This window comes from the organism of the source record quoted next, unplaced genomic scaffold (assembly GCF_019419815.1).
Source record: "Pyrus x bretschneideri cultivar Hongxiangsu unplaced genomic scaffold, Pyrus_bretschneideri_v1 Contig65, whole genome shotgun sequence".
NCBI lineage: Eukaryota > Viridiplantae > Streptophyta > Magnoliopsida > Rosales > Rosaceae > Pyrus > Pyrus x bretschneideri.
In genome coordinates, this window is record NW_025999804.1 from 1,601,974 (window position 1) to 1,628,849 (window position 26,876).

The following is a 26,876-nucleotide window of genomic DNA, read 5'->3' on the forward strand; positions in this document are numbered from 1 at the left end:
TTTTGACTATCTTTATTAGTGGTAAGTGAATTGCTTCATTCTTGGCCTACTTGAATTTTTGTTAAGTTGCTCCATGACTTCAGTTTACTAATCGTCTTTCTTACTTTGTGTAGATTCAGAATTTGGCTCAACTCCAAGAACTTCGGCGGATATAAAGAAAGTGCACATCGTCCTGGGCATTCCTGCTGAGTACCGTGAGTGGCATTAGCTACTCAGCCTTCTTCGTTGGTAGAAAGGTGGGCTGCATTCGAAGGAAAAGATAAAGCGAATAATGGATAAGGCACTTGCTCGTTCGATCGCTGTTGTAGAGCCTGCTGCCAACGAGGGAGGAAAGAAGAGATCTTCCTCACCTACTTGTGAGCCTTCAACCGAGAAGAAGCCAAAGACTTATTCTATTGCTCTCGAGGGCTCGTCTACTGCTGAGAAGCTTGTCATCGATCTGACTTCTCCGAAGGGGACAAAAAAGTCTGTTAAGCATGAGCCTGTGAAACCTACTGCTCCGAAGGTGGCCACATCCATTGCTGAGAGGATTGCCCTAGCGTAAAGGTTCGATGGTGTTCCCGGTGTCCAGGTTTGTGTCGAAGCGCCCGTTAGGAGCTAAGTCTGGTTTGGCTTCTGAGGGGCTCACCGGTATGAAGAGTGGTAAGGTGGATTTTGTTGTTAAGTTGGTTCTTGGAACTGTTCCTCCTTCTGTTGCGACTGGTTCTTCTGCTGAGAAAGGGAAATCTGCTCGCACAGGAAGTTGTGAGAAATCCACTGATTCTGAGGCTGGAGAGTTTCCTGAGGTTTGTGCGTTGCTGAAGGCTGACCTGCTTAAGGACGTTAATGTATGCGTTAAGTTCGTTGACAGTGTCGTCATTTGTTCAGACTCTTTTGTGAAGCATCTTGCCTACTCGATGAGGTCCTCCCTGATTGCTACAATGCATAAGACTTTGATCCTGGCAGCTAAGTCAATGTGGTTGATCAAGATGCTGTCAAGTGTGCTAAAGAGGCTAAAGTGGCATTAATGGCTCAACTTCTCTTGGCTGCTGAAAAGATCAAGAAGCTCGAATATGAACTCGCCATTTTGAAGGGGTCTGATGTCTCTGCCCCCACTTCTATGCAAATGGAAACCACTCATCAGGAAGTCACCCACTTGAAGGCTAAGCTTAGTGTGACTCAGGCGATGATGGAAGCTACAGAGAAAGAAGTCAGTCGTGTTTCACCGATGGTCCAGGACCTTGAGCGTGTCAATTCGGAACTACGAACTACTTGCTTTGCCAAGGACGATGAACTTGTCTTCATGCATGTTGAGGTGTCTTGTCTTCATGCAATTCGGATCTGCAAGGTGCACTGTCTGCTAGCGAGAACCTAAAAAAGGAACTGGATAAGCTGCAGGGTGCTCACACTGGGCTTGTTGAGGAGAATGTGTAGCTGAAGAATGAGAAAGCCAGTCACGAAATGGCACCTGCTTCTTGTCAAGTCAATTTCTACAAGCTTGGCTATGTAGACCATCTTTAGGGCAGGCCATCAAATTATGAGTTTTCCGAGAAGGACTTCGAGACTTTCTCTATTTATCCAGCTGATCTGCTTGATTTCTCATTTGAGTTTGCCTTTGGTGGAGCAGCTGAGGGTCATGTAGTCTAGGCAGGGGCGGCTAAGGATGAGTTGATGGAAGCTTTGGCTGCTAAGAGTAAGGCGGCTGCTCAAGGTGTGGCAGATGAAGGACCTGCTGCTGATGAGTAGTCTTTTTGCTTGAACTTAGGAATTTTCTTATCCTTTTTGTTCTGCTTTATTCGAACTTTGTTGGCCTTTGAGCCGGCTTATCAATCTGCTAGAAATTTACTAAACAGGTTTCCTTGCTTTGTTTCAATCCTTTTATTTTGCCATGTCTTTTGTGGAACTTTACCGTAGGATGGGCAATTGGGTGAGTTTGCTTCAACAAAGCAGTCGATCTTTGGGAGCGTTGCGTACTTAAGGCGACTTGCAAAACATTGCTGTATGACCGGCGGTTGTGTTGGCTACTTCGATGGAGCAGTCGATCCCACGTCGTCACTTTAGGCTTTAGTCTTGGCTTTGGGGCTTCTAGACCTTTACTTGCAAGAGGAAAAAAGGTGCGAGACTTCTAACTTATAGAGTCGGCGACAAAACTCGTTTCCTCTTGTAGGCGAGTCCGCGTAGCTATCATAGTCGTGAATCTCGGCTTTAGTGGCTTCATGAGCTTTGGCCCTCTTGAGGCATGTTGCGAACTTATAGAGCTGGCAGCTAGACACTAGCTTCTGGTAGAAAAAAGAGGAAATATGCGTAACTGCTATAGTCGTACTTCGACTTTAGTGGCTTTTCGACCTTTGGCCCTCTTGGGGTGTTTTGTGAAGTTTTTAACTTATAGAGCTATTGGCCAGGCACTTGCTTCTCATAGAAAGCAAAGGAAATCCGCGTAGTTGCTATAGTCGTACCTTGGCTTTAGTGGCTTCTCGAGCTTTAGCCCTCCTTGGGCGTGTTGTGAAGTTTTTAACTTATAGAGCTGGCGGCTGGACACTTGCTTCTCGTAGAAAGCAGAGGAAATTCGCGTAGCTACTATAGTCATACTTCGGCTTTATTTCTTGCAAAACTTAAAACAACCGTCGGATGCTTTACCTTGGGACTTGCACTAGTTAACCAGCTGTTTTCAAATAAACCTTTGCACTAACCCACGATCTCCAGAATTAACTAATTGCTTACTATATAATCTTCACTTAAACCTCTCAGCCAAATACCTTAGTAATTCTAATTCCCCAAACTTCTAGACTTCCCAAATTTTCCATAATTCTCTTGCTCTCTGTTCTTTCTTGCTTTTTGCCTTCAACTTTCTTCAACTTTCTTTTCAAAAACATCTAATGGCACCCAAAATTGCTCGTCCTGCATGTCAGTTTGGCGAAGGTATTGTCACTATGCGCCACTTACTTAACAACCTTCATTGCCCTCAGGCAGGCCTGAACACCTCAATTTTCTTCGAAGAGGAATAAGTACTCTCCCTTGGGCTTGCCTGGACTTCTAACGTCCCAATTTCTGTGGAAGATAACATGCCCAAAGCCCATTGGTTTACCCCCAACCCATATTCTGCTGAAGCTGGCATTTCTTCCTCCAAATGGTCAACTCATCGTCAAGGTTTTCCTCTAATGAAAGATGAAGCTTGGTCACAATGGGTGAATGCGCTCGAGCCCATCTAGAAGAAGAAGTGGATGAGCAATGGAATCTATGAGCTCATAATGCTCTCCAAGACCACGGTGGTTGCCAAGCCTAAGCTCTTGACCATAACTCTCCTGTTTTGGAATAATGGGACCAACATATTCAATTTTAGGATGGGTCCTATGTCTTCAACTATCCTAGATATGGCCCAAGTCTTTAAGCTAAAGCCTTCGGGCTGGTGCGTGGACGTGACCCACGACTGGTTTTTACCCTCTTACCCGACTGTTGAAGACTCAGGCAATTATGACTCCATTATTCGATATTCAAGAGCTACGAGACTTTATTTACAAGTTTCATCCTGTTTGCCAAGAGCACCTTCAGCCTGCCTTCTACTATTGCCAATGGAGATCAGGAGCATATCTACTTCCTTTTGTATTGGCTCACCAAACATGTCTTACCCAACAAATCCAAATGAGTGAAGCTGGAGTGGATCTCACTGGTGGAGGCCCTTCATTCATTTGATGATGTGGCTATGAGGTCATTTCTCCTTGCCCACCTTTACCATCTTTTGTACGAGATAACCCAAGGGTGAGCCTTTTGAGAGAAACCTCAACAGGCTAACCTGAATGGTCTAGTTGTGGCTCTAGTGGTATTTCCTTGAGCTTCGGGCACCAAATTTAGAGTTCCCCGAAGGCGTGGCTCATGCCCACATCCTAGCCGAGGCATCCCCCACTAACCACTCTACCTGATCTTGCCTATATTTCTTCAGAGTCTGCAGGATTCGGGCAGACTCGGAATGGGGCGCCTTTGTCCTGCGAAGATATCCATGGTTCTCGGACGAAATCTTCCAGGATGCTTTTGGGGAAAATGTTAGCCAACTTTGCAAAGAGAAGTTTATTAGCTGCATCCAACAAAGAGACTTAGCTTGGGGAGTACGGAGTGACCGCACGGGATACGAGCGTGGGTTGGAGGTCTACCACCCTAACTTCTGTGGTAGGTAGCTGGGGTTTAGACAAGCCATCCCAGTGCCATTTTTTGACTTTGCACACTGGGGAACTTCCTTCCGTCTCCATTCTCCTCAGGAAGCCACATTTCTGGCAGCCCGACGCAGTCTTGAAGTGATAAGCAAGATTGCCTGCAAGCTTGTGGCATTAAACTTTGAGTGCACTCCTTTTTTTGCCACTTGGTGGGAGGCCAAGTGGTCAAAGAAGTATGGAAGGGACCTTAGGGAGGTTTATGATTGTCTCTTCGGGCAACTCTCCATCAAGTCTTACCCGAAGCCAAATGAGCTTGAGAATTGGAAGAAGATGATCCATCAGAATAACCAACTTCTTCTAATAGGTATCCTCCATTGTTTTAACTTGTATTTGTGATGCTTTTATAATCTATTCTCCACTAACCCTCCTTTTGATTATTTTAAATTTGTAGCCTAAGGCAACATTAAAAAGGTAGATGTCGGGCTAGATGAGGAAGTTGTAGATGTCCTTGTCCTTCAAAAGGTCGTGGTCGAGGCGACGATGCAAGGTGTTGGGTCCAGTCATGCTACTGGTGATATTGAGGAAATCTTTGAGTTGTTTGGAGATTATGAGGGCGAAGCTGAGCCTGTAGTGAAGACTCAGGCACCTCGGTGGGCAAGGGCGACAGTGGTAGAGTCCTTGAAGTCCAAGCCCAAGGAGCAGGCTCAGGCTTAACTCTCTTTACTTGGTCTACGGGCAACCCCCACAAAGAAGACGACTAAGGCTCAAACTTCCAAAGCCTCCAAATCATCCCCTGCCTCTTCAGCTGAAATGGGTAGGAAAAAGCAAAAGTCTTCTAGTAAGAAATTTTCTTTTCTTACTTATAATTTCAATTGTTCTTGGGATATGAGCTATTACCTTCTTCTTGTTTGTAACTAGGGCCTCAAGCAACCAAAATACCTACTTTTGCAGCAAGAGAGGAACCATTAGTCGCAAAAATGCATCAAAGGGACAAAGAGCTTCTTGACACTATCCTCGATGAGTTGAAGGTATGGCTTCTATTCTTTTGAGCACCAAGTCACATCTTGAAGTTCACCTCCTCTAACCCTTGTATTAATCATTTGCCTGATTACTGGAAATAGGACACTAGAGAAGAAGGAATCTCTCAGCCCAAAGCTTATTCTCCTCCGGTCTAAGTGGCGTATGCTTCCCCTTCTCGGGCTAAGTCTTCAAAGGTATATTTCTTGTTCATTCTTGATTTAGGCTCGTGATTTTTCAAATCTTGAAATTAATGACCAATTTCTATTCCTTTATAGGCCAAGGTTGGAGAACCTGCATCTTCAATCGGGAAGACCTCTACTCCCACTCCTTCAACTTTTCGTCTGGCGCTGGTGGTGACTCCAACTTCTCAATTCAATCCATAAACTTGGGATATGCTATATTTTGTAGAGGATGACAACAACTTAGTGAGTATTGTTTGCTCGAACCTTCCTATGTTTAAAGTTCTTTCTTCTTTTATACTTATATCTTGCGTTTGCCTTTTCTGTCTTCTCTAGCACCTGACCTTTGGGGAGCCCATAATTCCTAAGGTCCTTGTGGTCACAGAGGTAACTAGCTCGCGGGCTTCTTTGGCTACTTTTCGGGCCAGCTTGCCTGCTTATTCCAGGGCAGCTATGGTAACAGAAGTGCCTATCCCACAATCTTAAACCTTATCCTAGGTATACAAGAATTTTTACTTCTATTATCTTCTTTATATAAATTAGTTTGTTAACATTTGTATTTTCTTTTTGTGTTTCAAGTTTTTGGTGCAGGTTCAAGCAACAGTCCTCTTCCTTCAGTAAGCGAGGCTAATCCCTCCCCAACCATCAAAGGCAATAACAGCTCCTCATTTTTTCCACCAGGGCCCTAAGCTCAACCCAACTATACCATCTTCCGTTTTGTAGCCTTATTTCAATTATAGACTATCTTTTTAATCCATTTTCCTTGGTTTGCAACAGGGTTCTGGTGAGGGTTCGAGCTAATCTCCTCTTCCCTTAGTGTGCAAAGAAGCTTTTCCAAGGCCTCTTTTGGCTTATGGGGTTACAGGGATCCCTATTCCTCGGTCAAAGAAGAAAAAGATTGCTACTGCTATTGCCACTTGCATTCCTACTTCTAGGTTCCTTCCTTCTCTTCCAACCATAGTTGCCTCCTCTGCTACCACCAAAGGTGTTAGAGTGATACCCCCACGCCTTGCATCCATTCATGTAGTGGCATATTTGCTCGAACTTGTCAGAGAGTTCAGGTAAATCTAGACTAAACTAAGGTCTCCAAGGCGCCCTTCAGAGCCCTAACTTCTTCAAGATGCATGTCAAGTCTTTAGGGAATGGATGAAGAGAAATTTTACAGCTTCCTTGAGCCTCAAGGTTCTTCATGATGCTGAGAAGGCTTAGACTGAACTTTACAAGGCTTAGTTGATGTCAAAGGCTCAATATGAGTCATTTCTCAATTTCTTTGAGAAGCTGCAGGTGTTGAGGGATCAACATCAACGGACAGAGCAAGCATCCAACAAAGTGAAGTGTTATAGAGAAAAATACACTCGGACTTCAACCACACTTCAACAACTGGTAAAGGAGGGATCATCAACGAAAGATAGGATCATGGTGGTAGAGTCCGAGATTCAAAAGTTGGAAGAGCAACTTTCCACTTTGAAGGTTGAGAAGATGACCTTGGCAAGTCAACTTTACAAGAAAATAGAAGGAGTGATGAAGGTGAACCAAGAAGTTGAAGGCTCTGAAGCCCAACTAGCCAATAACAACATGTACTTAGAAGAACCTGGTAGGATTTTCACTATTATGTAAACATATTACTCTAGAATATTTGCCCTAGCAAAAGATGTAAAACTGTTGAGCTAAAGTTTTGTAACTTCCTTCTTTTGTTGAAATAAAATGATTTCCTTCTTCATATCAACTTGTCTTTTTGTTCTTGGAAGCTTTAACTGCATGAACTAACTTCAACTTTTCTCAAAAACTTAGACCTCCTCGGTATAGCAATCCCTGACATCCTATAAATTTGGGTGATATTTCTTCAAAAGCTTAGCATTGACTGGATGCTTTTGCAAGTTTCCTTCTAAATCTGTCAAGTAATATCCTCCTTTATCCAACATTTGGTTGACAATGAAAGGACCTTCCCAAGTAGGGCTCCACTTCTCGAAACCTCTAACTTGAGCTCCTAAAGGCAGAATTGCCTTCCATACTAACTCCCCTTCTTTGAAGGTTTTCAACTTTACTTTCTTATTATAAGCTTGGGCAACAACTATCTTCCCTTCTTAGATCTTATTCAAGGCTTCAATTCGGGCTACATCCAAATCTTCAACCTCTTGAAGCATAACTTGAATGTATTCCTCAATGTGCAGACCAAATTGGCTTTGAAGTTTGACTGAACTCATATGGATTTCTATAGGAAGCACAACATCTTGCCCGTAGATTAAGTTATAATGAGTAGTTCCAGTTCCTGCTCTTTTGGAGGTTCTGTAGGCCTAAAGAGTCTCTCCCAACTTCTCTTGCCATCTCTATGGACTATCTGCTACCATTTTCTTAATAATGTTTACCAAGATCTTGCTGTTGGCTTCTATTTGACCATTTGATTAGGGGAAATAAGGACTAGACTGGATCATTTTTATCTCTAACTTGTTTGCAAATTCTTCTACTTCTTTTGAGACAAAAGATGGTCTGCGATCTATAACAATTGTCTTGGGCACCCCATATCTATGTAAGATGTTGGTTTCAATGAACTTTTTGATAGCAGCTGAAGTGATAGTCTTCACGGTTGAAGCTTCTACCCACTTGGTAAAATAATCTGCTGCTATAATTATGAAAGTGTGCCCCTTGTTATAAGCCAGGTAAATTTGCCCAATGAAGTCCATTGCACATCCTTTGAAAGGCTAAGGCTTTACCACTGGATTCAAAAGTATTGAAGGCACGTGTTGGAGGGGTCCATGTCTTTGGCATTCTTCGCATCCTCAGGCATAAGCCTTGCAATCTTTCTCCATCTCGGGCCAGAAATAGCCATATCTTCTGAGCAACCACCTCATCTTAGTTCCAGCTTGGTGTGCTCCACAGATTCACTCATGTACTTCGGCCATCACTCTCATTGATTCTTCTTGGCCTAAGCATTTCAACAAAAGTCCATCTTGTTGGAGACATGCCTTGAAAGTCAATCTTTGGAAGAAACCTTTCAGGACAATGTCTATATGTGTAGATAACTCTAATACAACAAAAGGGCAAAGTCACTTATTAGGACTATCTCAATAAACGATATACATCCAAAATAGTGAATCCTTGGATAATGGACCAATGGAAGAAGTAATCTAATGATGTTAGACTGCAGAGACCTTCTTCACATAACCATATGTCCAAAAGGTTCCTGATCATAGGATTGTTAGAGAGACACAGACAATACATAGACCAGTACATACTATGTCCCCTTCAAATGGGAACGATGGAAAGTCTCAAGCCATTCGTGTAGTGACACTAAGACAAGTATGTATGTGCTCATTAAAGGAATGAGTTCACTGAACACAATCAAATGAGAGTACTTGCATGGAGGTCTACTCACATGTCAAGCAAGTAACTCTACTGGTTGGAATAATGTAAGTAATCCTTTGACATGAGACATCATAGTTGTCTTGAGGATGCATTATTGATCATTTGATAATGAGACATGACCACATCTCATCTTGGATGTGTTCTATGCATTGTTGGGGTCAGTCATGTATTTTTAGAGGCATGTGAATGATCAACAAGGGATCTTTAATCTTCATTATGAGAGGAAGAATACTCGATGATATGATTTGAGAATCTTTGGCCGAAGTATCGAGCGTAATGATGGAAGGCGTTCCTATACGACTCAGTTGAATCATATAACTAGTATAATTATGTTAGGGGTTTGACATTAAGTATCCATACCCTAGTAATATGATTGTGAGTATTGTATTAGAGAAGGATCGAATTACATTGTACTTCCAACTGAATAGGTTCTCCAACCAAATTCTACTTTAGCTTGGGTAGCCATGATATATGGTTAGATGTCACTCATGGCTTGTGGGTTATTCTAGATGATTAAATAAGTAGTCATCAAAAAAGAAGGAGAATTAAAAGCAAGTTTTAATTCATTGAGTGATTGGATAAATATTAATCAATTGGATTGGTACCAATCACCTCACTGCCTCGCTAATTAGAACCTAAAATGATTGTACACCAATACACTCTTGTGATGAGACAACTAAAGGATGATGGAATTAATTAATTGGATTAACTAAGTGCCATGATTAATTAGAAAGTCTAAAGAAATCATAGAAATGATGAAAATCGTTTCGGGCTTAAAGAAAAGTTCGGGTTCATTAGGGCCCATCGGGCCCAAACCCATTGGGCTTTTTATTCAAGCATAGGATGACTTGAAATAATAAAAACCTATAGTCCAAACCGACACTAAGGGGCCGGCCAAAGATGAGGAAAGAAGAGAGAGAAAGAGTCAATTAGTTGACCTACTTCTTTTACCTTTATAAAGAGAGTTGAGTGAGAAGTTTCATTAGGGCTTTTTGTGTGAACTTTTCAACAAGAGAAAAACAAGTCTCTCTCTCTCTCTCTCTATCTCTACACACATACATAGCCGGCCACCAAGAGGGGAAATAGGTAATCATCTCTTCTCCTTTTAGTTATTCCAACATCTATCTCACTACACTAGTGGGTGTGGATCTTTAGAGGTCTTCTACTTTGGAGACTAGAGGATAATCAAAGGAGTTCCAAATCTATCAACGTGGAGGAAACAAGGAGGGAGGCTAGACTCAAGGTGTTCCAAGAACAAAGAGCTTGGAGGTGGTCCATCCTTGGTCTAAAGTCTGGATCAAGGGGTATAAATCTCAACCTTCACTTTGTTCTTCAATATTTTGTTTGATCCATCGTATATGAACCTATGCTTCTTGAAGGGGATTTGCATGACTATAGCTTTGATGATATGTGATAATATTCTTCCATTGCTTATGTATATAAATTTAGAATTGTATATGCACGCTAGTCACTAGAAGTCCCACTATAAATTTCATTATTTCCCTTTAAGTGGTATCAAAGCCAAAGGTTTATATTTGATGTGTCCTTTTGGATTTTATGTATATGGGATTTGATTTTATGTTTGACAAATTGTTTCTTCATTCTAGATATGTTTATCTTTTGTTTTTCAAGTGTTGAAAAATGTGTTTCAAGAGTTGAAAAAAAGATATGTATGCAAAAAGTGTTTTGTATGCATGAATGAAGAGTGAGTTTTTGAATAAAATTTGGGGCTTTTGTACCACAGGGGAGGGCACGGTTTTGGGGAGATTTTTTGGCTTGTGTTTGTGTTTTATTTTAAGTCACATAGAGACCCTTTTAAGCTAGAAAGCCAAGGCCTTGTGTCACATCCCAGCCTGGGCCCCCACCACATCCCGGGCTCGACTCCACCATAGCCCGATATTGTCCGCTTTGGGCCACGACCATGCCCTCATGGTTTTGTTTCTGGGAACTCACACGAAAACTTCCCAGTGGATCACCCATAATGCTCTCGTCCGAACTCGCTTAACTTCGGAGTTCCGATGGAACTCGTGTTTTTGGTTTGAAAAACCACCAAGAAAGTGCAAATCTTGAAATTGTTTTCATGGTTTTGTTCTTGGTGTTCATATCTTTGTTCTTGAAGTTCATACTTTGATTTTGTATTTGGGTATTAAACTTTCTATTAAGAACTTTCCCTAGATTTACTCCATCCTAGACTTGACTAGGAGGCCATACCTAAAGCCATGCCTAAAAGTAAACAACTACAAAAGGTGACAAGGAAAGGCATGGCCCTTTAATTTTGACATAAGGGGAGAAGTATGGCCGGCCACTCCCTTTCAAAGGGCCCCATGTAGGCTCTTTTGCAATTTGAAAAGTTGACTATACTTTCTAGTATTTGTGGTTTGGCCCCTAACTTTCTATATTTGCATTTCGGCCCCACCTCCCTAGAGGACAAAATATTTTGATTTTAATTTTGTTTGTAGTTTAAACTCATCATATAATTATGCCCATATGTACTAAATATAATTGATTAGGTTGCATTCCAATTAAATTATTTAATGTGCTTAAGTAGTTAGAAAAATGGTTGACTATGGACTTGTGCCTTAAACGATAATTGAGCTATGAGAAAGGCCGCTAAATTCAAATGGTTTGAACCTTGGGAATGTGTTTTAATTACTATTTCAATTGGACTACAACACATTAGACATGAATCTTTCTATCCCTCTTAGTATATGTAATTTGTAGGAATTTATACAAATCAGTTTGTAATTCTTATTACTTCTTTATCTCTTTCAATTAGTTGATTCCCTCTAGTACTAGACTAGAGTTTCTTTAACTATTGGTAGGGAGACATATTAAAAGGGGTTTTCATGAGATTAAAGATTTGTTGGGTCCAATGCCCTGATTAGCAATGAATGATTGTCTTTCGCTTCTAATGGCTCAATGAAAAATGTTTTAATTGGATTGAAAGCACGTTATTAAAACAATACAATCTTCCTTACATCTTATTCAACAATGTTGGCTCGTTGTTGAAACAACCTAATAAGCCCATAGTCATCCAAAGAGCCGTGTAAGGAGGCTAGACTGTAAAACCTACATCATGTCTTCTTCCCAAGGTGTGAGTTTCTCGGGTCAGCTTTCCACAAGCGTTACTTTCGATAGCGCGCCTCATGGCTTTCGCGCGTTGGACTTCTGCGTGAGCTAGAAAGGGAAAGTCTACTTCTCTCTTTATTAAATGCATGTCTTGCTGGGCTTTCAAGTGATTATAAGGGTCAAGGCTTGGTTCCTCCCTAACTAAGTTGGTTAGCTTGCTAGGAAAATAAAAAACTAGGCTGGTTCTCTATCAAACTTATCCACGTGGAATACAAAGGTTACGGGCTTAGATGTTTGGGCTCCCAAATAAAGTCCAAATTCAAAGGAATGCAAAAACCTTGGTAGTAGTAGTAGTTACTTCCAATAATTGAAAAATTCGTTTTTGATATTGATTTGTTTTTAAACAAAACAAATAGTGGGAGTATCATACGCTACTAAACTAAAATGAACACAATTAGTGTGATGACCCGTCCCGAATTATTATATATTTTCTCCCCGAGAGTGTAAAATGATGATAATGCCCTCGTGGTTTAGTGACGTGGATGTACGTATTTAGATTTAAATTGATTCTCGCTGACGTAATTAAATCATACTCGACATCATAAGCGCGTTGACGTGAATTAGGGTCGAATCGGTTCCGTAACAAAAATGTTACGATGATTTTAGAGCGAGACTTGGTAGAAATATTATTTTGGGTTGGTTTTATTTATGTTTGGGCCACATAACATTTCCTCTTCCTTTTTCCCACGGCAGCCCAACCAGGGCTTGTTGTTATTTCATTTTGGCCAATCCATGATCACACACATATACACACACACACGCACGTACACCAATACCCTTACCCTTCCCCTCTTTCTCGATTCTTTTCTGTCCGTACACCCAAAACCCTCACACACACACACACACACACACACACCCACTTTCATCAAAATACCTTAGATCGAACATAAACTTGTCACCATCATATTCCTCGTGACCTCACGAGTCTAACCATAATATTAGTTCGAAGATTAGACGTCGAGAACTCGGGAAACCCAAGCTCCGGCGAGGGGTCCAATTTCTTCTGACGTGATCACGAAGGATTTATTTGGTTTTGAGACTTAAGAAGGTACTCATCTAACATCCTAGTATTTTGGAACAATTTTGGAGTGGTTTGAACGTCGGAACACTCGGGGTTCACGAAGTATTTTGGTACTCATCTAACATCCCTAGTATTTTAGGACCCCTAGCAAGTAAGGTTATGTTCTACTATTTGAGCGCTTCAAATTCATATCAAACTTATGATTTTTGGTGGAGAAATAACAAAGATATTGAAGTTTGAAATTTCTCCAGTTTCCGGCATAACAGACGGCGGCCGGCAGCGGCTCCGGCAAAGCCACTTGAGAAGGAAGCGAATATTCGGTCAACTTTGATGGAATATATTGTCGGTGTCAGGTAACTCCGTTAGTTTTTAAATGGAATCTTCTACTATTTAACAAAATATTCCCTAACGTTGATAGGGATTCAGTCAGTGTGCCAGGCACATGCCTGCACGTGGCTAGCGTGTGTGACGTTCAAATTTTTTCTAAAAATATGGGGGTGTTCGTATTGTCGAGTAGATCATTTTGGTATATTCAAACGCCTCATTTGAGCAACGTATGAGAAGTTATTCCTAAGGTTTGTGTATGTGCTTTAAAATTTATGTAAAATTAGTTATTTCGCATATAGGTGAGACGTACCCTGAGGATAAGCATGGACAAGCGAAGCTAGGGGGCTATGATCCTGCTACTTACTAGTGAGTGGGCATTTGCTTTCTATATATATATGTGTGTGTGTGTGTGTGTATAATATGGTTTTCACATTTTTATTATTTTTATTATTACTTTTTATTTTTCAAAATTTTTTATTACACATTTAATTAAACGTGGCATAACCTAAGGCGGTCACATGTATAATTTGACGTAGCAATGGGGTGGAGGAAAATGCAGTCCCACGATGAATGTTTAAAATGAGGCTAAATTTTAGCCACCCACGTGGTAAATCTAGTGGTGTGCATTGGAAAGGAGAAGGGGGAGGGGGGGGGGGGATTTTACTTTAGGGTTTGGTTTTGGCTTAGAGATCCAATCATAGCTTACTTGTCTGAACTAGGTCGTTTCTTCTAGGACGGTTTTTTATCTATGGTTTATTATCATAACGTTTCACAACCCGTCATCATATGTGTAATAAACTGACGGCTGGAGGTTGTACCCTCTTTTTGCCATGTTTGGCTGTCCATTATCAATTAAGGAGGCTTTTCATTTCCTCCAGGCACATGTATTTTGCCACGTTTGGCTGGCCATTATCAATTAAGGAGGCTTTTCATTTCCCCTAGGCGCATGTTGGGGACTCTAAGTTTGCATGCACATGTAACTGCAATATTTGGAATCATTATCTTGTTGGTTATGTTCTGCATGTCACCTTAATCCTCTATTTATAGGTGGTCTTAATTGTCCATGGCATAATCTCTTTGCTCTCTCTTCATTCAAACCAATTACTGAAAATTTCCACCTATTCTAGGACTTACTCAATGGCTCACAACTTCCCAGTTCTTGCAACTTCTTCCCGCCCTAGGAGATCAATCTCCTTACTGAAGCTTCCATCATGAGCAAACCCATTCCCAGTCCATAACCGTGGGGAATTGACAATTGTTGTCAAAAAAGACAACTGTAAGTTCACCTTGAAATTGGGTGTTACAAGGATTGACACCAACAAGGTCTCCTGATGTGAAAATTAACTTGACACACAAATTAAACCCTATTTGTGACAATTGTAGTAGAGATGTAAGTAGGGATCGTTCTAGACCGGGGATTAACTAGGGATGCTAATCTATGTAAATAAGACTCAAAAACACTAAACTAGACTCTATGGACTCAAAACTAACTTTAGACACTTAAAACAGCAACCAATACTCAAAAAGACTCACTTTTAGACTCAATAAAGGTTTTGGACGAAAATAGGACTTGACTAGACTCAAAAGACTCAAGGAAAACAAGTTTTGACTCAAATATGAAGACTAAATAACATGGGGATTGTTTTTGACGAATTTTAGACTCAAAACAAAAACTTTATAGAAAACACTTTTGAAAAACGAATTTAGGTAAAATAAATGGGTGGAAGGCTAGTTAGAGGGTCCTTCTCCACACATGATATATGCATACGAACCAATGTCCAGTTATTACTCCTTTAGACTATGAATGACAACGCCCCAAATTAGTTGCATCGCACAACTAACCCTCAAGTTTTCCTTATTTCATTGAATTAGATGGAATACGCATCTAAACCAAACTATCTTTTTCAAGTTCTTTATATGAGACGCATAACAAAGATACATATCAAAAGTCATTAAGTTTTGTGAAAACTATAAGCATTGACAAGGCATTCATCACTATGAAACACATGAGACTCATACCAAGGATTTACTTGACGCGATTGTGACTAGCAACCTCCACTACTTTTGAATATAAGTGAATAACAATTATGTGAAACCCCCCTATACTCTAGCATCAAGTTTATGCATGCAACTTAAGTGTTAACCCCCAACCCACATACATAAACCAGTTTTAATAACTTAGATAAGCAAATCACATTCATGCCTTAAGAAATAATAACCGGACGTAATCAATTCATCTAAAACATATAATCATGGCTTCAAATTCTCCTCTAACTAAAAAGAAGTTAGTTCCTCATGTTCGCAAAACAAAGATAATTAAATTTAAACATTGAACTAAGACTAAGGATAGAATACACCTAGAAACTCTCCACACTCCAAGGGCAGATTTCGAACCCTCCTTGGATGGCAGATTGCACAAGTCCTCCTCTCCTTGCTTCCTTGCTTGCGGCACTAGGGTGGTGTAGAATGGATTGTGGTGTTTGATGGCTGAAAGTTTGAATGAATGAATGAGTGAGTGGATAGATTAAATGGTGAGGCATTGGCTGTTTATATAGGCTAATTATGCACACTTAGTGAAGGACAAGGATTGCACAATCCCATGGAAAAAGGGTTAAGTCTTTGTAGAAACCAAAAGGGAAAGGGATAGGGAATTTTCGCCAGAAATTAAGGGCTTCTAGAAACTAAGTATTTTTTGGCAGAATTTAGACTTCTAGAATGGGTAAAGGGTAGATTTCTGGACCTAAATGGATAAGGACTCAAGATATAGGTGCAGAGGAAGGATTGCAACTCCTAAACCTGATTTGGATAGGATAGAATAGGATAATGTTAGAGTTAGGATAGGATAAGGTTTCTAGGATAGGATAAGATAAGGTTGGATAAGGTTCCTTGTTTCTTGCTTCTTCCTTATCTTCATTGCATTAGGACTTCTTCCACCAGATATGTAGCCTTTCCTAGCCCTTCTTGACTTCAATTTCGTCCATCCTCTTTGCTCCATGGTTAAGCTATCCAATCCATGCCCAAAAATGCTCCAAATAGCCTAAAAATGCACTTTCTTGCTCCTTTTGCCATTAGGACCTAAAAACATACGAAAATAACTTAAAAGACTGAAATAAATAGTAATTAACTTCATAAATGCAAGGAAACAACATAACTAAGTAGCATAAATATGCTCCTATCATCTCCACCATGAACATCTCCCATATAAGTACAGTGTGTTGATCGGCAAGATGTTTGGTTCCCCCAACTTCTTCTTCTTCCTCCTCATCTCCCACACCATCCCCCTCAACTTTACCTCTACCTCTCCTGAAGGCAACGAACGATAGGCTGTCATGAAGTTGTTCAAATGAAATGGAACCCCATGCAAAGTTGTTAAACCTATCCATATCCTCCAAGAGGTGGAGGTACTCCAGATTCATAGCGACATTGGTCTTTGCCTCATCAATATAACCTCGGCAAAGTATATTAGGCCTAGCTTGAAGGCATCCTCCTTGTTCTTGCACTCCTTAAACACCCATTCAACCTCCCTGCAAGTCACAAATATTTTTTTGATCACTTTCTTTGCGGCGACCTTGGCTTTACCTTTGCCCTTTTCTTTCCTCCCCTTGCTACTTTTACCTGCCAACCCTAATTTCTCAGAAAAAGACTCCCTCAGCAGCCTAATCCTTTCTAGCTCAACCTCTACATCAACAGGTGAGCCCCTCTAGGTCTTTAATCCCTTGGTTTGCCACTCCACGCATTGACAACTCATGGACCAATTGCCCACTAAAGGCCAATAGATCCACATGCTCAAGGTGACCAAAGCAAGTGGCCCTAAAGGTGGCAAAGCGGGAGATGAAGAGTTTTGGGAGGAGAAGACAAATTTAAGCAGGTTACTGTTGATGTCGGGGAGGGGGAGAATTTAAATCCCCAAATTTTTGAAATACGCCGGGTGCTGTTTTCATTTAGTGACGAGCCATTGATGACCTAATTTCACATTAAGCTCATTTTGATAGACTATTTTTCAGCTGTTCATATTTGATCCATCGGACCGCATTCTGTTTATACCTAAGGTCAGCAACATGCGGTTCGCACCTTAGAAAACGCAAAAGTGAGCTACGTGGCAAACAAATTTAATTGAAAAATAAGCTTGGTTCAGTTCGGACCTTATAGAGAGCGGGTACAGAAGCGAAATGTTCTAAAACGGTTAAATTGAAACCCAAAAAATACCTAAAAGAAATCAAACAGATCGTTTTTGTTCCGATTAGGACTGGGTTAGGTTTTAGTTCTCGGTCTATTATGCGCAGGCCTACACGCCAGGCCAGATCAGTGTGTAAAAAGGAGAATGACTTGTATAGCCCGGGGGAACACTGGCGGTGTACCGTACTGGTGCCACACAAGTTGGTCCCTGTTAAATGGTATCCCCAGAGCTCATATGCAAACAATCTGCTTTACAGACCACAGATGGTGCATTTAGCAAAAGATGGTGCATTTTAGATTTGCTAGACAAGAACAATAAAATGAAAAGGCTTCTTTTCTAAAGGAATGTCTTGCGACTCATCCAGTATTACTCATGATCCATTCGACTTCCTGCCTCATGTTGCTCTCCAAAGGCAACGAGTCTCCGTTACCGAAGAAGGGCCTTTGTCTTTTCTTCATAGCAGCAGCCAGTGAACTCATATCCATTGGCAAAACAGGGCTTCCGGTTGATGTCAAGCAGCTATCAACAGAGCAGTTGCCGAGGCAAACCATTACATTGGAGGCATCTCTGTTCTCTAGAGTGGCAGCAAGTTCCGACAATGAAGGCATTTTTGCAGAATGAAGTAGGACTATCCCTTCAGAGTCATTGGAAACCCTAATAGCTAGTTCAGAGAGTTCCTCCTTAGCAGCTTCAAGCCCAGTGGCCGAGGCAGCCTGGTCTTTCAGAGCCTTACAAGCTTTCTCAAGTATAGACTGAAGATACTTGCTCTGTGCTTCAATTCGAAGTTGAAGACGACACTGCACCTGCTTACACTATAGCCATTAGAAATTGGCACTCAATAATCACAACGAATTTAGCATACTGCTTGAAGGGGAATAACCAAGATTATATAATTACACCGGAGGTCTAAGAGTATTTTATGTCAAGCTTGCAAATGGATTTATCTCGTAAGCGTACAGGTAAAACCACCAAGGCAATCTGAAATATTGTGTTTCATTATAAAAAAGGCTATTCTCTAAAGGGATGAATATACATTCCAAGTCAACTATGTCAGCTGGTGCTTAGTCTTTAGTCCATCTATTGTACAGCTTTCTAATTGTATTTTTCTGTTTCATTAATTTAGTTAGTTTGTCACTAATTGCAGTTAAGCTCTCAGCATATAAACCACAGTGTAATACAGAAACCACATTTTCTCGCCAGTAGCTCCTGAATTCTGACCTGCTGTTATATTTACAAGTTGATGTGGTTCGTGCATGCTGTAAAAGAACTATGCAATTGTTCAAGGTAATGAAAACCCCGTAAGCTGCATATTAGTAGCTAAACAAGCCACAAAAGAGACTAACCTCCAGCTGCTCATGCAGTCTCCGTTGGACTTCCATTTGTACTCGCAAAGCCTCAGTAACCTGGAAGCCACTGTTTGAAAGATGAAAAGCAACAATTACATGGACATATATAGATTAACATTAGAAGTAATTTGTAATAGAGGAGTAATAAGTGAAAGATCAAATACTCATTCAAATCTTCCGCAATCACTCTTGATGAGGTTGCCGAGGATGAACCAGTGTCCTGGCTATCAGCAATACAAGAAGCTGCAATCCCTACATATTATTACATAACTAATAAGTATTCCAAAATCAACAGCTTATCACCAGGATCTTTCAGGCATGCAAACTATACAACACTACTTGCTTGAGCAATCAGAATGTGTACAAACACACGTCTTTCACCAGCAGATGTCACGGTTCACAGTTATGAATTTGGTTGTTCAAAGATTTATAATGATAGCACAGCACTCCAAGAAAATGAAAAAATGGTGGCCCATGGAGTTTAGAACAAATGATTTAGAAAAAGTGGTAAACCAGACTACGCAACAGAAAACACGAGATGGGAGATGCCAAGATGAAAAAGGAAAGAAAAGAGAATGGCCACAGCCTGCTGAAAATAGTAATATCTTTGCACTGATTGATTGTATTAAAACAACTTACAGCAAACATATAAAATGAAAATTGAAAATGGGCTGATTATGTTGGATCGTTTCAGCTTTCAGGTAGTATTTGTGATTTTCCTGCCCTTTAATAACAGATCATACAAAAGACACAGAAACAGTACAGGGTAGTTAATAATACAATGTTCCAGCTCTTATTTTTAAGTGTCTGAAGTTACCATCCTTGGAGATTTCAGCTGAATCTTTGCATGATTGCTTCCCCAATCGATATTTCTGCAAGCATAGATCATCAATTAAACACAGAAAATTTGGAAATGGTATATATGTTAGATTAACCAAAAATACAATAAAATAATTAGGGTAAGAAATACAAATGCTATACTAATCAGTTAATTGGTCTTTTATGTCTAAAATACAGGTTACCTCCGTCCCACCTCCCTCCTCCCTCTCCTTTCCCTCTCTCTCAACAATTTCAACTCTAGCTCACCACAAATTAGATAATGGGAAAGAAAAACAAACCTGAAGATGCGATTTCAAGTGATAAAGGGTAAGGCCTTTAACTCCCATTGTTCTCATAATGGTCTTAGGTGTTGCTTCTGCAATAAGAAAGCATTTAAAAACAGTAATAATAAGGAAGCAAGCTACCCCATGACATACAGCTTCTGACCAAAACATCAACGAAACTAAGAAATGAAACATAAATTGAATGAAATGGGACTCAAGGCTATACAGATTGGCAAGCAACAAGAAAGAAAATCCTGAATATAAGCTGAACTCTGATTTATAATAAGCAATGAAGTTTGGTCCACAGATATGCCTTAGTCAAATGAGACAACAGTGACTACCCTCCTAGTAAGATGTAAGGTACTTAAGTGAAAAGTGGAACTTCTGCAAGCATTATGAATCTATCATGGTGTTAGAGAAAATAAATTAGAGCATCTCCAATGGGCTCCCTAAATGAGCTCCTAAATAAATTTTAGAGAGGATTTGGAAAAATCCATCTCCAATCACACTATCTATCCACTTCCAAGATAGGGATTCTCATAGGAGCTCCTAAATCTAGGGAGTGAGAGCATCTCCAATGGGCTCCCTAAATGAGCACTTAGCTAAAATTTAGGGAGGATTTGGAAGAATCCATCTCCAATCACACTATCTATCCACCTCCTAAGATTGGGTTTCTCCTAGGAGCTCCTAAATCTGGGGAGTGAGAAAGGAGCTCCTAGCATTAATTACTAAAATTAGAAAGGAGCTCCTAGCATTAATTACTAAAATTTTAATGATATTTTAAATAATAACTCTATTCCTAATGGTCCACAATCAATATAACTCCCTAAATTAGAGAGTGATTGGAGTAAAACTTTTCTAGGGAGCTCCTAAATTAGCATTCTAGTATTTTTAAACGAAAATTTAATTAAAAATTAGAGAGCATGGCTGGAGATGCTCTAGAAAACGAGCTCCTAGCATTAATTACCAATATTTTAATAAAATTTTAAATAAAAACTCTATTCCTATTGGTCCACAATCATTATGACCCCCTAAACTAGAGAGTGATTGGAGTAGAATTGTTTTAGGGAGCTCCTAAAGTAACTTTATGGTCTTTTTAGCTAAAATTTAACTGAAAAATAGAGAGCATGATTGGAGATGCTCTAAGGTGCTATTGGAAGCAAGAATGAGAAAGCTCCTATTCAAGGTGGAGATAAAAAGCAACCGAGGACGGTATTACTTCATTGTTAGAGATAGATGTGGTGGTTCGAGTTATTTCACGGAATAACACTCGTATATATTGAGCTCATAATGGCACCTCGCAATTCAAAAGTCTCTCTACGGCTGAACAATGAGCGTGTTCTTAGGCCATCATAGAAACATAGATAGGGTCGACAAGGGAACGAACAACGAAACTTTACGACAGCTTTTTCACACACGTTCACTTGCATCACATACACAAGTGCTCTTTGAACCGTGCACCTCATTTCGGTCCTTTTCAAAGTCCTTCCAGTGTCTAGCATCTTCCACTCCTAGTTATCCCACCGACTCCAGATATTTCAGTCACTTCCTCAGTAGCTGGGGTTGACTATGAGTTGTAGTCTTTTCTATGACTTCTTTCTAGTGTTCTTTATACGGGACAGTTTTTTTGTTTAATCCTTTTTAGGGATAAAGTGCCAGGGAGTTCTCTGGGAGCATAAGGTGAGGACCCTAGTTTAGGCTCCACTTGACTTCCATTAGACTGGATTCAAAGAGGCTTTGGTGTTCCATAATAAACCTGAACTTGTAGCTCCGTCAGCCGGCTCCATCAACTGTGCTGTCAGAAACTGGAACTTTCCTCTATACTCTCTATTTCTAGCCCGCCCCCACCCCCCACCCCCGCGGGTGTGGTGTGGTAATTAACAGATTTAGGGGAGGAGAACAACTTCATTACTGGTGGTATCTTCACGAGGGATTGGAAAAGCTATTTCTCTAACCAGAACTTTCGGGGTTCCGTAGAGAGGAGATAGAAAAAAAGTCTTTTAAAGAGGGCAGCAGAAGCGAAGTAGAGGAGACCGGAAACTACTTAGCTGTCAACGACGTCCGCTTTCTTGGGTACACCTTCGAAACATGAGACTAAAGACCTTTCTTGAGGCGCTTTAAGAAAAGAAGCCAAGCCTCGCGAACATACATGCACCTTCTTTGAAACAGGCTGTGCCTCATCCCGATTCTTCCAAAGAGAAAAGATTGATGAACGAAACGAAGCAGTGCCTTTTCCATCCCCGACTGAAAGGGAGAGGGCTTCTCGCCTGATCCGAATAATCATATATAGTATACTACTTTTCTTAACCTTAACCCTAAGTACAACAAAGCAGCCTCAATGCAGCACTATTACTAACACTAATACTTGTTGACCTCCCTTAAACTGTTGGAACATAAGCAGGTTTCTACACCCCGGGTATGTAAGAGCAGCTCAATACAGGGCTCCGCCTCAGTTGGAGCATTTGAGTCAAGGTGGAGATTTGTTAGAAAATGATTCAAGGTCCTATTTGGTTTAGTTTCCTCTTTAGGATCCCCTAGATAGACTACATTGACTAGGACACATAAAGAAGTTTCCTTCCTTAAGTAAGCTTTCCTGCACCTAATTCGTTTAGGATATTCCTCTAAATCTATATCAAGGCCCTTATGTGCCCCTAACAGTTTACAAGATAGTGAGGGGAGCAACAGGGGAGTGGGAGAAAATTGAGAGCTTGTGTGTATTGGGATTTGGATTCAAAATTTGTAAGGTTGAGAGTTTGGATGTAAGCAACTTTCCCAACCACTTAAAATGTTGTGTACTCTCTCATTCTTCTCTTCGCTTAATTGGATATTACAACTGTGTAATTATGTCATTTGTCATTCAAATTCATTAGAAGAGCTTGTCAAATACCATTAACCACGAAGCAAGATGACTGATATTTGAAAATAATGAATGCAATGATTGTAGTGATCGATCTCATGAATGATAAATAACCTCATGACTACCAAAATATGATTCCAACCACCCTAATCACCCCAAAACCCAACAAAGACAGTAAGAACACCCCACAAATCACTCCAATTCAGCATGACACTAAATTATCAAAATTATCCCACCAACGTAACCGTAACCAAGTCAATGGAGGGAAAGAAGTAAAATTTCAAATAAAAGTAGAATATTCCAACAAAATATCTCCCCTTTAACGTAATAAAGAAACACAGAACAAATGAGACACATTAAAAGCAGCAATAGTTAAAAGAACAAAAACCCAATAACCAAATAACAATTCAGACCAACATAAAATCCCAGAAACCACAAATATGCAAACTTCAGAGCTGCACAACCAATATTTCTTTAACAAACAAGTAAAGAAGCAATACTCACTGTCAGGGCCACCAAGTTGAGTCACAGCATCCACAAACCTATCATGGAGCTCCGCCGTCCACCGGAGCCGGGGCTTTGGATCGGTAGTCAGAACCAAGCAACCATCACCCGGCAGGTTGGAACCGTCCAACGACCCACCATAGTTTTCATGCCCACCAGCACTCCCATCCAGCGGCAGAGAATGGATAGAAGAGTACATTCTCAACCTTCTCCTGAAAAAACAAAAACCCACAAAATATTTCTTCAGAAAGTGAACGAATTGAGGACCCGGAACTGTTTTCAGACCCGTTTGGAAAGATGGGTACCTGGGATTCAGGGGTTGGAGCCCCGAAAATGCAAAGAAGGAGAGGAGAAATCAGTGGGTTCGGAGGAATGGAGGTTGGAGCTTGAGTCTGGGAGAGTGGGAATGGGAATAGGCAAGCAAGACTGAGCTGATGAGCTCAGCTTAGCTTTTGGACAGCGATGTCCTGGAGTGTCCAGGGATGGAAAAAACAAAAAACCGAAAATTCTAAACCGAACCAAAAAAATGTCGAAACTGAACGGAAAAAATCTAAAACTGAAAATCTCAAAAATTTCAATACCCAATAACGAGCTGATCCTGAAAATTCAATATGGGAATCGATCTCATATTTACATTTGTTCAGTAATCCTGAACCGAACTGAAATAAAAAAGTATATATATTATTTAATTTTAAATATATATTTGCTGTCTGTGTTAATTTATATGGTTATGTTTGCTGTCTTTGTTTGCTATGAAAAATTACTTTATATTTGAAAGGCTTTTTAGCTAAAATGGTCCATGAGATTTGCATAACACATCATTTTGGTCCCTGAGATTGAAAATCAATAGAAATGGTCCCTAAGATTGTCCACCATCCATTATTTTGGTCATTTCGTTAAAAACTTTGTTAAGTGTCCCTGAGCTCTTGGCCGGAAGTTTAGGCAATTTTCAAAGCTTCATAACTCAATTGTTTCTTGATCAAATTTGACCCATAATATATCAAAATGAAGATAGGAAAGTGTAGAACAAGATTATACCTATTTGGAAGCCTAATGGTTGCCGAAGATGGCCGGAAAATAGCCTGAAAGGTGACTGATCCGCGGGAAAACTGGAAAACTTGCTGGAAACTAGGTAAACTTTAAACGTTCATAACTTCTTCAATACTCAACGAAATCAAGTGATTCATAAATGAAAAGCATACTTCTTAATGAGACAAAGAGAATGGTACATTTCTCGATGGCTAATTCGCCATGGTTTGGATGGAAAATGGCTCGAAAGTAGCTAACTTGAGACCAAAACAGCCACTTTCAAGCTGTTTTCCAGCCAAACCACGACCATTTAGCCGTTGAGAAAGGTACTATTCTTTTCGTCTATTCTCTTCTTTCCGTCAAGAAGTATGATTTTCGTTTTTGAATAACTCAATTTTGTTGAGTATTGAAGAAGTTACGAACGTTTAAAGTTTACCCAGTTTCCGGCGAGTTTTCCAGTTTTCCCGCGGGCCAGTCACCTTTCAGGCTATTTTCTGGCCATCTCTGGCAACCATTTGAAGGAAATTATTTGTCTTAGCTAAAAATATGTAAGAACATCTGAACACAAAAAGCAAACTATTAACACTTTAAAGTAGGCATGCATTTAAAAACAATTATAAAACCCATGACTTTCAAAGCCTAGGGAATGGTAAACCACAAGACCCTTTAACAACATTAAAGAGAAGAAAGGATTTTGAGATTCAGTACCCTTGAAGCTCATCCTTGTTTACGCAAGGGATTCACCCAAGTGGAGGGCCTTCAAGTCACCTCCTAGCTCCTTAGATCTTCCTTGTGATTTTCTTCCCTTTTGATACTCCTTTGCTCCTTGAGGATGTGAGGAAAGGAACTCCAAAAATACCAAAAGTTTGGTACCTCAAAGTCTCCACACCAAAGATGTTGGTGTGAAGATGAAATGGATTACCTACAGGAAGTTGGATGCTAGTGAACTCCCCTAGGAAGGCCGGCCTCTATAGAGAAAAAAAAGGAGAAAAAATTTCTCTTCTTTGCCTCAAGAAAACCCAAGTGAGAGAATGGCTATAAAGATGCCCTTATACCACCTCACATGTGAGTGGCAAACTTGCAATTAACCCAAGTTTGCTACCACTCACCCTATGGCTGGTTTTGATTTTGTATTTGGGTTAATTTCCATTTAGTTTTAGTTGTCACACAACTTAAACTCAATAGGTCTTGTGGACCAAAACTATTTGGGCCACAAGACCCAAAACTAACTTGAAAGCCCAATACGAACCTTTTGTATAATTAATTAATCTTGACCATTCTTAATTTAACCATTTAATTGCTTATCCATCTCGTTTATATTTCTTCACTTTTATCCTTACTCGGTGTACGATCCATTAGGTTCCAATTAGCAAGGCAGTGGATGATTGTTACTCTTAACGATCGATTGTGAATTGAAACTACATTTCAATTCTCCCCTTGATGAAGATTAGTGTTTCCTAATCTTCAGGGCTTCCACAAACCATGAGTGACACCTAGCAATATGTCATGGCTACCCAAGCTAAGTATAAGTCGTTGGAGAACCTATCCAGTTACAATTACAATGCAATACGTCGTTGGAGAACCTATCCAGTTACAATTACAATGCAATACAATTCTTCTCTAATACAATACTCTTAATCACTTTGTTTGAGTGACAGTTTGTTTCATGTCTACTATCCAATGTGAAACTTCTCTATATGATTCAATTGAATATGATTTGGAACCAACTTCCTAAGTCATATTCGTATGCTTAGGACAAAGACTCCCAAATCATATCTCAGTGTATTCTCCCTCCACCACGGAACGTTAGAGATCCCTTGTTGTGCATTCATATGGCTACATGACTAGATAGCTTGACTCCAACAATGTTGTGGACACTCTCGATGGAATGCCTTTGACATGATCAAAGATCAAGGATCTAACCATTAGACATCTATGATGCCTCAGGTTAAATGACTACTTTGCATATTTCAACTTACGAGTTCTTACATGACATTTATGTTCAAACTCTCTTTTGATCGTAGTTCAGTGTACTCGATTACCATTTTGAGCACCTATGTGTTTGTCTCAGTGTCCAACACTAAATGACTTGAGACTAGTCATACTCATTAACATAACACATACTAACCTTAGCGGATTGTCAATGCCCATTTGGCAATCCTATGGCTAGGAATGTTTTAGGAATGAGTATAAGAGAAAGGTTTCATTAATCTAACTTACTTAGATCACTTCTCTCTTAGATTAAATACATTCCTTGGATTCCCTTATTGCTTAAACACATAATACAATAAATAGTGATTTACAATAAGCTTTGCCCTTCATTAAACATATAATAGTTTAACACAATAAGTATTCCAAAAGCTATTACATCAAATGAGTGGTTTTTTGGGCATACTTCCAACACCATTGGCCTTCCAAATAGGTATAATCTTGTTCTACACTTTCCTATCTTCATTGTGATATATTATGGGTCGAATTTGGTTAAAAAACGATTGAGTTACAAAGCTTTGAAAATTGCCCAAAATTTAGGTCAAGAGCTTCGGTACACTTAACGGAGTTTTTAACAGAAAGACCAAAATAATGGATGGTAGACAATCTCAGGGACCATTTCTATTGATTTTCAATCTCAAGGACCAAAGTGATGTGTTATGCAAATCTCAGAGACCATTTTAGCTAAAAAGTCTATTTGAAACATAT

At 40.1% G+C, this 26,876-nt stretch overlaps 1 protein-coding gene across 1 annotated transcript; it reads right to left on the minus strand.

Moving 5' to 3' along the window:
• Positions 1-17,469: 17,469 nt before the first annotated feature.
• On the minus strand, positions 17,470-23,749 carry LOC125472167 (protein PHR1-LIKE 3-like). The gene is made up of 7 exons (XM_048573271.1): positions 23,456-23,749; positions 23,151-23,362; positions 19,805-19,881; positions 19,504-19,558; positions 18,851-18,938; positions 18,684-18,753; positions 17,470-18,143 (listed from the first exon to the last, which is right to left on the minus strand). The coding sequence occupies exons 2-7, from the start codon at positions 23,347-23,349 to the stop codon at positions 17,697-17,699; spliced, it is 936 nt and encodes a 311-aa protein (XP_048429228.1). The 5' UTR covers positions 23,350-23,362; positions 23,456-23,749; the 3' UTR covers positions 17,470-17,696.
• Between the last annotated feature and the right edge of the window lie 3,127 nt (positions 23,750-26,876).

What these genes read in the sequence shown, in the direction of transcription:
- LOC125472167 (XM_048573271.1), bottom strand. Translation starts at nt 23,349, where the DNA reads ATGTACTCTTCTATCCATTCTCTGCCGCTGGATGGGAGTGCTGGTGGG. An exon ending in ACTTGAAATCGCATCTTCAG is followed by an intron (nt 19,559 to 19,804) that starts GTTTGTTTTTCT and finishes CTATGCTTGCAG; the next exon opens with AAATATCGATTGGGGAAGCA. An exon ending in AGCTGAAATCTCCAAGGATG is followed by an intron (nt 18,939 to 19,503) that starts GTAACTTCAGAC and finishes AATAATATGTAG; the next exon opens with GGATTGCAGCTTCTTGTATT.